Below are 15,228 nucleotides of genomic sequence, written 5' to 3' on the forward strand. Positions count from 1 at the left end.
TGTTTTTGTCTTTAGAATGTAACTTTTAGTCATTATTGTGCTGATTTTTTTTTAGTGGATAAATATATATAGCACCCCATATACACAAAGATTTTCCCTTAATGAGTGTAACTCACTAAGAATTCTCATCTTTGTTCTTTCCAACCTTGCGCATTAGTAGAGAAATTTAGGTTTTCAATGAACTCTTTAAATACATAATCATTTATTGTTTTCTATTAATATATGCAATGATTTAAAAGAACACCTAGTGGGGCACCTGGGTGGCTTGAAGTCAGAACCATGATCTCATGGTTCGTGAGTTCAAGCCCCCCATTGGGCTCTGTGCTGACAGCTCAGCCTGGAGCCTGCTTCAGATTCTGTGTCTCCCTCTCCCTCTCTGTCCCTCCCCTGCTCGCACTCTGTCCTCTCTCTCTCTCTCTCTCTCTCTCTTGCTCAAAAATAAATAAACATTAAAAGCTTTTTTAGTAAAAAAGAAAACCTAGTGTTATGATATCACAGCATACTCATAATTAGTTTTCATACCAGGAAGTACAGACCCTTACTGTCTTTATCAGCAAAAAGGCTTCTTATTCAAAATCAAGGAAATAATGTATAATTTGCTAGTATTGCAGACAGTTGGTGTTGAAACCAAAACATTTAATAGAACATTCAGGAATCACTAAAATAGTAGTAAGTAAATTAGAAAAAGTCCTTTCTAATTTGAAATATGTTCCTTACTAACCCTGTGCATGGATCTGCATGGTGTTCAGAAAACAGAATTAGATCACCTTGATTAATTCTATTTTGCCTTGTGGAAATCTGCTGTGTCATTGATTCTATAATCAGAAAGAAGAAAAATAAATCACTTTCATTTGTAGTCAGTGGGAAAACAATCTGCTGGAAAGGGGGACCTACTGGTCAGACTTAGGTCTGGCTCCATGTCAATCATACCCAGACACAGAATGGCCTTTTTGCAGATAGTGAACAAGAAGCTTCTGTGTAGATAACAGACAGAAATCTCCTTCTCATGCATGTACCTCAGTGCATGCGTGTGTTTGCGTTAATCCTGACTTGATTGAATTACAAATCAAACTAATTGAAGAAAGTTCATTTAAAAAGAGAGTTTTCATTTTATTTTTATTGTCGTGAGTGGTATTTTTAATCTTCTTGAAAGGCACCCAAGAATAATTACCTTTGTGAACCAAAAATATACAAAACTGTACAGAATAAATAGTTCATAGAAATCTAGCTATACTTTCTTGTAAAATAAAGCTACATTGTCCCACTCCTGAGGCAACTTAAAACACTTACCCTTAGACGTGCCTTTTGCTACTAATTTATGGCAACTATCAGTTTACATCAATAAAGATTTTTAAAAACACAATTTTTCCTATTTGTTTTACACCTGTGAATTATTACTTGCCACAAGAAACATATTTCTATCATGGTCATTCAAATTTACAAAGGATTAATGCTATGAAAGAAACTAAACTTAATTTATGCACTAATCATATTTACAATTGAGTATCAGTAGCATTTTAAAAATATCCCAAGGAAAAAAAATGAACTTTGAGCACAAATGACATACCTTAGTTCACAGCAGCATTGACAATAAGATTGTCCACACAAAATGTGCAGAAAAACCAAAAAAGTTTGCCTATTTATCCACCTGAACTATTAATCACTCCTATTTTCAAATTCAGAAAGCATAGCAGTGGTATTTTTCTAACCCTCAAATGAAAACTTTGAAGTCTTGGGCTCCTCATAGCCTACTAATTCAACCTTCTATTTTTTTCTTTACTATTACTAGTGGTAATTTTGAAGTTCCAGTTCCTTTTGCCTTTATTTCAAGAAAATTAGGTGTATCTGACAATGTACATTTTTGTGGTATATACTGATTATATAAACAATATATTCCTTACATATTATAATAACTACATATACAGTTATAGCTTTTAAATGACAAAACCCAATTCTATTTCATCCACTGGTAATTCAAGAAAATAAGGGTTGCTTAAAGACTCAACCCTCTTAGATGTGCAAGAGGACTTTTCTGAAACACTTTTAAGTATATGGAGAAATATTACTATAATCCTTGGATGATTTACATGCAAGGATTTATTTTATCGGGGGTAGGCAAAATTGCCCAAAGACAATGCAATGGCTTCTCCCAATGATCCCTGAGTTTCTTTTTCTTCTTTTTTTCCCATAGGATTACTGCTGTGCTTTAGTTCTGATTGATGACACACTCATGTAAGGCACTTATTTACAAGGATTGGACTTAAGACAGAATCACAGCATTTCTGCAAAAGCCCCAATCTCTCCATCTATGTTTGCTGCTCCAGGACTTCTAAGTAGTCAGGTTCAGCATGTAAGTTAGCTTTAAGCTCAAAATACTCATTTTTAGTCTGTTCCACTAATACCTTCCTGGGCCTTGAGTACATTAAAGTTTCCATTAATTTTAACTCTTCGTGGGCTCCAGGATAATGTACCTCCATGTCAGGCTGGAGTTGAGCAATGTTCTTCCTTAGGTATTCTGTGATTCCCAGTTGCTGAAGTTCTCTTTCTTTCTCTAAAATGTTCCTATATAATGAACTGGCATCCTGAAAAGATAAAAATTCAGTTGACTGGTCTGTGGTTTTGTATTTCATATTTGACCCTGTGAGTGGTGAATGATTTTCCCGTTCTAAAAGACTTCTTTGGAGATGTTTCGCATCACTTCCGTCTTTTTCATTCCTTTCTTCTTCATCTTCCAAATGCTTTGGGCCAAAGGATGGACTTCTATAGACATGAACCATGGGACTCACCATGTGCTGCTCATAGAGTGATGCAGTGGGTCTCTCAGTAGTGTGGTGAGTTGTTTTATGGCCATACATACTATACTGGAGATGGACTGGACTGTTGTCTCTCATCTGCTCATCAGCTTGTTTCTTTTTGTATCTTCTCCTGCGGTGGAGAACAAGAACCACTATCCCTGCAGCACAGAACACAATGGTTATGAACACAATCAGCAGTCCTAGTATTAGAACAGAGAGTGGTACAGCATCAGTAAGTGATCTCAAAATAGTATCAGCTGTAGTTGTGGTTGCAGGGGTACTGACAATCATGTAACTAGTTTGAGTTGGCAGGGATGGGTTATTGACTAAACCAGGGCAAAGAAGTTCACTAGTTAGTGCTTTTAATTCCTTTTTGTCCAGGTGCTCTGGAGAAGTGCAGAGGATGTCATCTGTTACTGTGTTCTTACTTAGTTTTTGTAGCCATTGTTGCAATCCAACCAGGTCACAGGAGCAATCCCAGGGATTGTCCTCAAGGTCAATCTGAGTCAATAAGTCAAGGTCATCCAAGATATTACTTACAGGGAGATGGGTAAACTGGTTTGTTTTCAGGTTTATCCTTGTTAGGGAAACCCCTGAAAAAATATGTGGTGGTAAAACTTGCAGGAGGTTGTTATTTAAATAGAGGACTTTAAGTTTAGGCATTGGGTTAAAGGTCCCTGGCAATATTTCCTTAACTGCATTGTATTCAAGATATAAGTATTCAAGATTGTGGAGACCAAGGAACATGCCTCTACTTAATTTGGTCAGGTGGTTACCATTTAGATAGAGCTTTTGCAATCTTGTCAGATTCATAAATGAGCCTTCCTCAAGAACCTCAATACGATTATTTCCCAAGTGAAGCATTTCCAAAGTGAAGTATTCCACTAGATCAGACTTCATTAATGTATGGATAATATTCCCTGCTAGCACAAGCTTTCTGGGATTTTGTGGAGGAGGTTTTAGATCTGATAAGCTTTCAATATTGCGCTCCTGACAGTGTACTAGAAGTCCTGATGGGGATAGTACTTTGCAGTTACAGGGAATAGGACAGTAGGGTCCTGGGAGTTGAGTGAATGGCTTTGTAATATAGGGTATCAAAACTGGTGCTTTGGTGGTTGGTTTTGAAAGAGGTGTGGTTTTGGTTGACACGTGACTTTCACTCATTGAAGAAGTTGCTGCCAGATGTAACGATCCTGATGGATCCTCGTGTTCTTCATACACTGGTGGGGTGGGGCAAATTGATTCCTTTTTCAGTCTGCTTAGTATACTTCCTTTGAAAACTGGAGGGCTGTTGCAGACGACATCACCAATTACAGACTGCGGAGGCATGTTTTCCAACCAAATTTTTAGCTCTAATAAGTCACAATTACAGGTCCACTTATTGTCCTCCAATTGGAGGTCCAATATCCGGCCAATGTGTTCTAAAAAGCCAACATAAGGCAATGTTTGCAACTGATTTCCACGAAGATCTAGATGGGTTAAAGGAACGAACCGAAATATATTTGGAGGAAGACTCTCAATGGCATTGTCATTTAAAATTAACACTTTAAGTCTGTTAAGCTTGCTAAAGGCACTTGGTTCAATCACTGTAATGAAATTGTTATCTGCTTGGAGGAATTCCAGGTTTTCCAGTCCATGGAAGGTATCCTCTTTGAGAATTTCTAATGAATTGTGATTGATATGAAGTTGCTTAAGAAGGCCAAGGCCATTAAATGCACCAGACTCAATATCTGCAATATTGTTAAATCCAAGGTGTATTGAGATAGCATTGGTAAGCCCAGAAAAGTCATTTGTGTGAAGCATTGTCAAGCCATTATTTAATAAACTTAGGTGGAAAGGTCGTGATGGTGGTACACTTATTTGGGATAACTTCTTGATACCTTTTTCTTCACAATTTATTAGCATTGTGCCATCTTTTTCCTCACAATTGCAAAGAGAATCACAAGAACCTCTGGTCGAGGACATTGGAGTTTGGGACTGTGAAGATATGCAGGCAAGGAGAGATGAATATAAGAGATGAATCCACAGCTTCATGTTGTCGTGTGATGAAATCTGATTCTGTAAAACAAAATGCAATAGCAATGCACTTTAGTGGGCAGAGGGAGGAAGGAGATGAACCTCACAATCACAAAATAGAAGGTTTTCCTCCAAAAGGAAAAAAAAAATATTACTCTGAAACTATGAATACCTTCTGCAGCTACATTTTCTTTTATTTTTTTTTTTCTAATACTATGACAAGCATGTTTTGCTTTACTTTGAACTTGCCCTGTGATAAAAATACAAACTTTAGGTCAAGGAGAATTTTAAATTTTATATCATCAGTGGTATTCACATTTGCCAAATAAACTGCATTTTAATAGACGAGAGAGGTGCTGCTTAATTGGGCCATCAGTACTTTGATATGATGTAAAGGTGTGTATTTGAGAAGATGCTGATTTTTTTTTTTTACACAAAGTTGATGAATCTAAGGCTGAAGGATTACAATATAAGACAAATACATGATATTAGCCAGAAGTAGAGAATACTGTAGGGAATGCAAAAATGTTAGAAAGAGTTAGAAAAAATGTATGTATATATGTATGCACATATGCATTAATAATGCAATTCCTTTATTTATTTATATTTTTGAACTGGACGTTACAATGTAACATCTAATACTTGTGTCTGTGTTTTAACCTGTTTTGATGATTGGCTCAAGATACTTGTTAATTTTATCATCTATTTAAAAACCTTGAGGAAAATAAGTCTCTGACCATGTAAGATGGTAGTTCACTATGAAAAGAATTTCATTTTAACTATGCTGTCTAGGGCACTTTGTATAAGCTTGATAGTATTAGATACATATGGTTAAGAGTGCCCATTAAAATTTCACTTGTCGGACTGTATACTGAATTTCTAAAGGTAGGATATTTCCTGCTGCTTTTAAATTGTTATGTATGAGGTTAATATCATAACCTTGAAGAAGAAAAGCTGAGCTTTGTAACACATTTCTAGCTGCTGTAAATGAACAAGCAATGCCTCATATAAACTTCTAGCAAATGACTTTCTAACAAGGTCTTAAAATAGGCTTTAGGGCACTGAATGTCATCACATAATTAAACAGTGGATCTCCTTTATAATAAGGCTTAAAGTCACAAACAATGAACTCTACAACAAACTGCACGATCCTGAAACACTTGAGGATACCTCTAATTAGGTAAATAAAAAATGACAGTTCAGGATAACAGCATCATATATTCCAACTTCTTAAAAATTTAAGACATGCAGCTGAAATAGCAATTTTTTAAAAAAGATTTAACTCTGAGAAGGCAGCAGCGACAAGATAAATACATGTAACTCTAGTGGTGTTTAGTGGCATTTCTTTCCTTTAAGTAGTATATCTTAAATTCATATAAATTAAATTGAAAGGTAAATAAACACCGTATCTCAAAACTCTTCAACTTTTCCAAATGGTATCTGCTTCTATTTACTTTTAATGGAATGTGAACAATAACTTTGAACCTAATTAACATTCACAATCAGATAGAACATTACCAAACCCCAATCAAGAATCCTGAAAAAAAAATTTCATCCCATGAAAATACATTGTTTTATTGAAAACATATCTAGTATGAAGTTTCTGAATGGTAAAAGGCAGCTGAGGAAATAAAACAGTATAGTGCCTTTCCATATGAAGGAAAAGTTAGCAGATTAAATGTTTCCATGGGGAAATTGATTTTAAACAGCTCAGAGTCTATGTTTAGAATCCAACGGTTTGTAGTTGGGAGTCTTCAACTTGTGGATTAGCTTCCACAAACACTAAAAGTACTTCTTCATAGATTACTAAGAAATAATATTATTCATTTCACCAGTCACATCATCTTGAGAAAACAATAAATAACTTCCAAATGACAATCTCTGGTTATTTTTTTAAAATCTTATATTCATTTTATGTTCTTCAAAATGTCCTAGGGAACAGTTTGCAATCTTTTCAGAAATGCACACAAATTTGAACACTGGTTCCATATTGACAACATCTGATCCAATGTTAAAGAGGTCAAAAATATGTATTTTCAAGTCAGGAAATAATAAAAGTAGCCTACAAAATACAAAGAGTCTTTTAATATTATGCTTATGTTTTAAAATCAACAATGGTGTTTGGAAGTGCTCTCTCCTTCAGAAGGCATACATACTTAGTTTCCAACAACACACTGCATGCCATGAAATAAATAGTGGCATCTTATATTATTTGCTCCTCTGTGCAGCCAGCTGTTGGACTGTCTGCTGCTCAGAGAAAACAGGCAACTGCTACAGCATTAGTTGTGCCCATGAGTAGGAATGAAACTGGATATCTTTTAATGCAAAGTTATTTTTTTAAAGGACAAACATACAAATTGAATCACTTTAAGATAATGCAAAAATAGGCATTCGAAAAGCCTGAAAACATTCATCTTACCTGTAAAGCAGAGACTCTTCCTGACGTTATCTGTAATGCACAGCTGGAAGAGATGTTCAAAGTAAATTCAGTTTCCTTACTAAAAAAGAAAACACCAACCACCACGTACTTTCTTCTCAAATTTCACTTTTTGGCAGGTCCCATTGCTTCATAAAGTTAAAAACCTCTGCTCAAAGACCAAATGCTGAGCATTTCATTGAAAATATTTCAGGCAGAGTGCATGCTAGATCATCCTGAAGCAGTTGCCTTTTTTCCCCAATTAAAATTCACGGCATACTTCACAGCTATGCTGACTTTTTTTGCATATAGTTAACCATTTGCAAGCTGCTGAACACAGGAAATAAACAAGATGTTTCACAGAGCTGGGATTGATCACTCTTGCTTTCTTAGGTTGTAGATCCAAGCTGCAGCAGTGTTCTCTTTCCTCCCTTTCTAGTCTTTCTTGTTAGCTCAGTTTGTTATTAGTCAGATTGCCAAGGGCTGGGAGGTAGGCGTAAATAAAGAGACTTCTTGGCTTTTGACTCAGCCTTTAAGCCCTTCCCCAGCAGAGCTCTTTACCCTGCCAGTGTCATTTAACACAAGAGACAGCTCCACCTTGGGACTGCTCAACTCCTCCTCTTTCTGCAAATGGCCTTTCCCCTCCCTTTCAATACCAGAGAGAGTGCAAGTAAATTTTGATGGAAATAATGATGTACCGTTTTAAACGTTGTATAAAAGCTAACTAACACATTATGTTAAATTCTCAGCTAGCACAGTACTGTACTGTTTACACACACGTGTGCAGAAAAGCTGCAAGCCATGTGGCCTGTAGAATGGTTGCTTCAGGTTCGGTTTTGCTTTTTTGGTTTTGTTTTTTACTGGTATTTATCGTTGAAATGGTGCACTAATTATTAAAATGTTCACGTGAACTACTTTCCTGCAATATTTGCAGTTTTGGATTTACCATTTAATTTTTTTAAAGCCTCATGTCAGAGACTCTCAGTAGTATACTTCATTATTTCTTTCCCTACAGCTAATGTTCAGTAATGAGACTAGAAATGAGGTTCTTTTGCAGTTAAGATAATATTTATTTGGAATGGAAATATTATTACTATGAAATTCATTCAGGAATCTTTATTACAGATGGTTATTGTTAATAGAACATTTTGCTTATCATTCTCCAAAATATGAAATGATGTCTTTTCAGGTAAAATGAAACAAGTTGAATGAGTATGTAGAAATTACAATATCCTGATTTTTATGGTACTAGCTGGAGAGAGCATTTTTTTCCTAAAAAGATTCTATTTATAAAGCTACTTGTTTCTTCAACTCTCAAAAGTTTCTGAATCATCACTAATAAAACTCTCAACTGTCAGATTCCTTATTTCCCAAAATGCCTGTGTTTTAAAAAATCATTCCTTCTACCTGCATTCTAAGTACCTGAACTTTTTTACATCCAAAATGAATATATTAGATGCCATTATTTATTCATTTTGAAATAGTCTATGGTTAGAAACACCGTTCACCCTAGGTTCTAGAGGCTGCCTGTATAATATTAGGTCTCATTTCAGGAAAAAAAAAAAGGTTTTTATGTAGGTTAAATCATCAAAATGGGAGAATATCAGATTGGATTATTATTTAATGATTGTGTGCCGTTACGCATTCAAATTCATAAAGTTTTCATATCCTTAGTGTGGAACAGTTGCTTTAAAAGATATGGATTTTGAAGCAGTTTTTAATATTCTCTCATTCCTTAATATTATATTCTTTCACTCATTAAGTGTCTCATTTATTTTCATGACACTGGGTGTTTTAAAATGAAATAGGGATAATGGTATAGGTAGGGGGATGGGGAAAGATGATAAAGATAAAGAGACTAAAGGAAATAAGAGAAAATGAAGGTAAGGAATTAATCTCAGGCCCAATTTGCTGCTCGCTGATGGCCAGGTTACATTAGCTTCACTCAATCTAATGATTTAGATAGGTAGGGACAAAACGGAGTTAGAATCAATGGGAAAACAAGGAACTAGTAACTTCCCTTCCAGCACTGTATACACAATTCTCCAAATGTGTTCCTTTAGTTTTGGAATTGAGGCCACAGGAGAAATGTTCTGGAAGTATAGTCTGTGGAGGAAAGTGGTTCAAACAGACACATGGACAAGTAGAATTAAATTCCCTATAGATCGACCCAGGTTTCTCTCATTTCCTCCAATTTGATTATGTGTCTATTTTATCCATAATGTACACCTAGCAGGTATTTCAAGCTATTTATCTCTAATCCCTTACCTATACATGACATGTTGTCCTCATACATAAATTACTGGTCAATTCAAAGGTAAGGAAGAGGAGAAGTAACTAACAACCCCTTTTTTATATTTATTATTCTTTACTTTTTCTCTAGATTTTGGGTGGAAACACAAAGAATGGTTGGGTAAAAAGAATTGATTGAGAAGCATTCTGTAGCTTTGAACTTAGTTCAAAGGAGTAGTATTGATAAAGAATTATTCAGCATTACCTTAAACTCAATAGTAAAAAAATATATATATATGTGTGTATATATATATATATATATATATATATATATATATATATAATAGTACATACAAAATGATTATGGCTAAATCCATTATTCTCTAGATTTTGTTAATGGTAATTCCTCAGTTATTTCACTAAATCTATCATGCTGCCATTCTTTCCAAATTGCTTATGGCAGAATGTGTTATTGATTATTGGACATTTAATTTAACATTGTTTTTATTTTCCAATTGTTACATGGAAAAATACTTTCCCAGTGTATCTTTCTCCAAGTTTTAGCAATAAATTCAATAAGTGATCCTAATAAAACTAGATTTTATTAACCTTTCCACATAATTTACCCCCAGTGACTCCATATTGGAAGATGTGAAAACGTAATCAATTATTTTTAACCACATAGTCTACATTATGTTTTATTGCGACTTTTAACTGCTTCTTAGAATGTGCATCTTCAAGGGAAAACATGAAAGTTCTAATTATAATGAAAATAACCAAGCAACCAGAAGAAATAAACCTACCTCTGTTAGTCATTTTAGAGCAGCAGTGTACACAAGTCACAGTGCACAGTCATAACACCAGGACTCAGGAGAATGCCTTCTCTTCTCTGCTCATGTAGATGGGAGGTGGGTAGGGTGGGGAATCATTTTACATATCTAATGGTGACAAAGGCCAGATGGAAGAATATTTTATGTAATTTGTTGGACTGGACTGATAGTGCATATGGGACAAATAGAATGAAAAGATCAATATTAAGCGCTGGAAAGAGTAAAGAAAAATTACTAACAGTGAAAGAGATTGATTCATGCTGTACAGGACTAGCTCTACATCAGAACATCTGCCCACCTTTTTTCAGTGCCACATTTAAGTGGTAAAATGAAAACATATGTCTGATTGATTTTAACACAAGAATCTGGAAGGCTTGAAGAGAAAGGTCTTTACACTGTCTGTGGTGTAGACTGAGGTATATTAACATATTTTGAAGGTAGAAAGTATAACCCTTGGTGACCCTTTGGGGATTATAATACTATAGATGCATTTTAAATATTCATTGATTATTTCACTCTCTGAAGAGATATTTAAACAAGGAAATAATCCCAAAATAATGTCACTTTGAAAGTATGTACATAATTATTAAAAAATATATTCAAAACAAATTCTTGAGTAACAGCATTCCTGTGGGCTCTGTCTGCTATGTACTTTCAGAGAATTACAATGAAACTCAAGATAATGTTATTAAAATTTAATATTACAGAATTTGTGAGTAACATCTAAATTTACAGATATGTAGAAAACTTGTGCACTAGTTTCACAAACATTAATAAAGACCTATTTCCTGTTTCTTATTTCAAGCTAAAAGTTTCTCTAAAATTGTATATACTTTTGAAAATGTGTATGTTCCATTGTAAAACTCTAAAGGAAAACTCTAAAGAAACAGAAAAAGTTAAATCTACTAACAATCCCAGAGATTAACTTCAACTCAAATATTTATTTTGTATTCCTATCCTGTTTATTGTATACAGAATTAATACCTCTTATAAAATTTTAAAAAATCTTTAAAAATAATAATGGGGCAAAGTCTACTTAAAATGTATAATTGAACTTATTTACACAAATCTTATTCATGAAAGATAATAATTAAAGAATGTTGTCTTCTATCTTTCATAATACTATGCCATACAGTAACCTTAGAATTTGTTTTCCAAATCTTGAACTTAGAGTTCTCTTTCATGCTTCACTGGAAGAGAAGCCTGAAACAATTTGCCATCTTTACTTTATTTTATTTTATTTTATTTTATTTTATTTTATATTTTTGGTTCTGTTAAAAGAATCAGAGCATAATGATCATGGATACTTTTTCTTTTGACAATAACATACAATTTAATAAAGGAACATGACCTTTGTATATAGAAGAATATAAAATTTCTCAACTTTTGGCAATAACATCTTGTACATGAGAAGGACATTTGCATATATTCATCAAGAATAATCACTGAGGAATGCAAATTATTTTAAATGTTTAACCCTATAATTGTAATATGTAGCCATTTTTCCAAACATGTAAATATCATGTAATACCATGTAAATATCATAACCATGAATATCATATATCTCTCTATCTCTATCTATCTCCATGTCTATATATATTTATGCTTTAAGATCATCTATATGGAGATGATCTCCATATAATGGGATGAAAGTAATAATTTTACCAACCTAACAATGATTAGTTGACACTGAAATTTAAGTAGCAAACTTTACAGTGAAAAGTCTAATATGTCTTAGAGGGAGTTTATATGATAGATACAATATTTTATAAAGTCATGCATAAGTGGTTTAGGAAACTTGCCTTTTGCATTGACTCTTTAATAAAAAAGGTTAATTTGTTATTTAAATCTTAAGTTTCTTTCATGGTCAATTTGCTCTGAGAGCAAAGGTATAAAACTAATAATGGAATTGCTTTATTCTAAGAGAGCTTTTACAATCATACTTCCTGTTTTTGATTTGAAATCTGTTGACACAAAGGAACTCTCTGATACCTTTATTTAACCTGGCAAAACCTAAGCAAAACAGAACAAAAGCTTTCTCTTGGAAGCTTGGATTAGAAATTCTCTGTCTTCATGTAAAGTGTATTTGTGATTTCATAAAGTTCCTTACTTCAAATGGATAACTAAACATATATATATGTATGTATATATGTATACGTGTATGTATACATACATAGATGTGTATGTATACATATCTATGTATATATACACACACACATATATATACATACATATGTATATGTATACATATATACAACTAAAAAATGTTGATGAATGTTTTACAATGAATAATGAGCAGTAGCAAGAGACAAGGTCCAGTGTAATAATGGTAGACTGGGAGTTACTTTGATGGTAAAGACTCCTCTAGGGAAAGCTATTATCTACTTGGTATTTTTTCTCTGGTACTATAGAGTGAGTTGCACATAGGAAACACTCAAATAAGTAGTTATTCAAGTTGAATAGTTTCTTTGTCTTTCTCACTATAGTGTAATCTTAGGACACTTACTATTCCTAGGGATGCATATACATTATATGTTTAAAATTTTTGTCCATATAACAAAAACTAATGCTAAAGATCAAGACTGAAAATTTTAAAAACTTGATTCCCTGGATTTTTCCAAATATTGTTGTTTGGCAGTTATTATAATACAACCTGTGTGACCAGATCACTTTGTTACCAGATGATTAATAATGCCAGGCAAATACCACTGAATCAAATAAGCATGATAGATGCTCAGCTTGGTGGTTCACCTGCAGGAGATTTAAAATTTCTGGATGTCCTTCTACTGTCAATCACAGTTTGGACATCACTGACTATCCCTATTACCTACTGCTGTGTCATGAGGAATGTAATTTATTCAAACTGTTTTAATCTCGTAATTGTGATATTCACCCATTTTTACAAAACATGTCAGTTTCATTAAGTTCAATGTATTATTTTAATAAAATAAAACTGTACATATCATACATGTATGTACATTTATTTAATTATGCTTTAAAATCATCTATATGGAGATGATCTCCACATTGTGGAATGAAAGTAGCACATTTTCCAGTCTAGGCTTGATTAGTTGACATGGAAATCTAAATACCAAATTTTACAGTCATTTGGATAGTAATAAAATTTTTTTGTTACAATTGGATCTATATTCTGTAAAGAAAATAATTGACAATGAAACACATGTTCATTGAGAAATGGAAGTGCATAGTTCAAGAAGTGACTCCGGAATTATTCTATTTTGCATTATTTTACTTGATAACAATGGAATTAACATAAAAAGACAGTTACTGAACTATTACTATCATCACTGGAGTATCAGTATTAAACAAGAAAGTGAATAAATCATTAATGGCAGGTTTCACTCGATAATGTTGGCTGTTTTTTTTAAACAGGAATCTTGATGAAAACTCCAAAACAAAATAAGGAATATTGCATTTCGGTATATAACGTTTTAAAGAGTATAACATAACATAGAGAAAAAGCTTCTGAGTTGTAAATAATTCACTTAGATACACGGAGTCGTTCCTTCAAAATCTATATTCAATGTACAAAAAATGCATTTATCCCTTACCTGCATATCTACATGAAGATAAATATGGATATTTATTAATATAATTATCCTTTTGATGATTTTACTGTATACATCTCACCTATATTAATCTTTAGTCTTTCCTCTGAAATAATTGAGGCTTCCTTATGACTGTTCAATATTGTATATATCCCATATAATATTACATGTTTAAGAAAATAAGGGCAATATTATTTATAACTTTCATGTTTCCCAATATTGTAATAGGACATAGACCATTGTGATATATAATAAATAATACCAATGAAATATCAACAGCAATAAAATTCTAATAAAAATTAATACCTAATAATCAAATGACTGTTTAAGTGGACAGATATCCTTTGTTGTGTCTTGGGGGTAGGGGAAGGAAAGGGAGTTGACAATTAATTTCAAATTAATTTTGGATGTATCATACGGGATTTTCCTAGGCAGTCTAAAATTTCAAGCCTCATAAAACACTCATTTGAACTATAAAGACTTTCAATTCCCTCCCTCTCAAAGAGTATTACATTTGAAGTCACATGATACAGTAAGACAAATACTCCTCAAATATTTGTATTCTTTTCTTTGATTATGATCAGAAGGGCATTTATAAAAATTATTTCCTCATTTTCATTAGCAACTCCAACCTACTACAACTTAGGAAACTGATTTTTAGAAACCTCACAGCTTTTTAAACAGTTGTTTAGCAGTAAAACAATTTTAAAAACATAGCTTAACTATCTTAAAAAAGGAAGCAATTCAAAATAGCACTTACCTGCTTTTCCTTTCCATACATAGAAATACATGTCTTCCACAAAAATATTACAAATTTTTGATACTAGTAGAAATCACTGTTTAATAATTCTTGGTTTGAGGGAAGAAGAAAAACTGAAAACAAGAGTTTTTAATCTAAAACTAATCTTGGATATTTGTATAATATTGTTAAGAACTAAGGGAATCATTCTTAACACCTCCTTTGGTTCAGAGCTTTTTTACTCTTTTAGTTCCCTCTAGTGGATATTTTTAAAAATTCTTAACAACTTTAAAAGCTGCAGAGAGCATGCTCCGTTGAATTCTTACTTTACACATGTAGATTATGTATGTAGTTGTTCCATTGCTGGCCTGTAACAATTATCATGATGTGTTAACAGTATATTTTAAGAAACATTTGACCAATTTGAGCATGATTAGAAGCAAAGTATTACAGAATATATTGTTTGTAAGAATAACTGACAATCTCCATTGTTTTTATTACCCATCATATTCTTAAAAGGGTTTATAAATGTTCCTCAATTAAACAACAACAACAAAGAACATGCTACAGCTATTTATTAGTGTCCAACTATCTTTAAAAAAATTTTTTTATCTTTAGATATTAAATTACT

General features: G+C 33.1%; 1 protein-coding gene across 1 annotated transcript; it reads right to left on the reverse strand.

The window, feature by feature from the left end:
- Positions 1-1,129: 1,129 nt before the first annotated feature.
- SLITRK6 (SLIT and NTRK like family member 6) lies at positions 1,130-7,351 on the reverse strand. Its single transcript, XM_042904354.1, has 2 exons — positions 7,231-7,351; positions 1,130-4,853 (listed from the first exon to the last, which is right to left on the reverse strand). The coding sequence occupies exon 2, from the start codon at positions 4,827-4,829 to the stop codon at positions 2,307-2,309; it is 2,523 nt and encodes an 840-aa protein (XP_042760288.1). The 5' UTR covers positions 4,830-4,853; positions 7,231-7,351; the 3' UTR covers positions 1,130-2,306.
- Positions 7,352-15,228: the final 7,877 nt, after the last annotated feature.

This window comes from Panthera leo, chromosome A1 (genome assembly GCF_018350215.1).
Source record: "Panthera leo isolate Ple1 chromosome A1, P.leo_Ple1_pat1.1, whole genome shotgun sequence".
Classification (NCBI taxonomy): Eukaryota; Metazoa; Chordata; class Mammalia; order Carnivora; family Felidae; genus Panthera; species Panthera leo.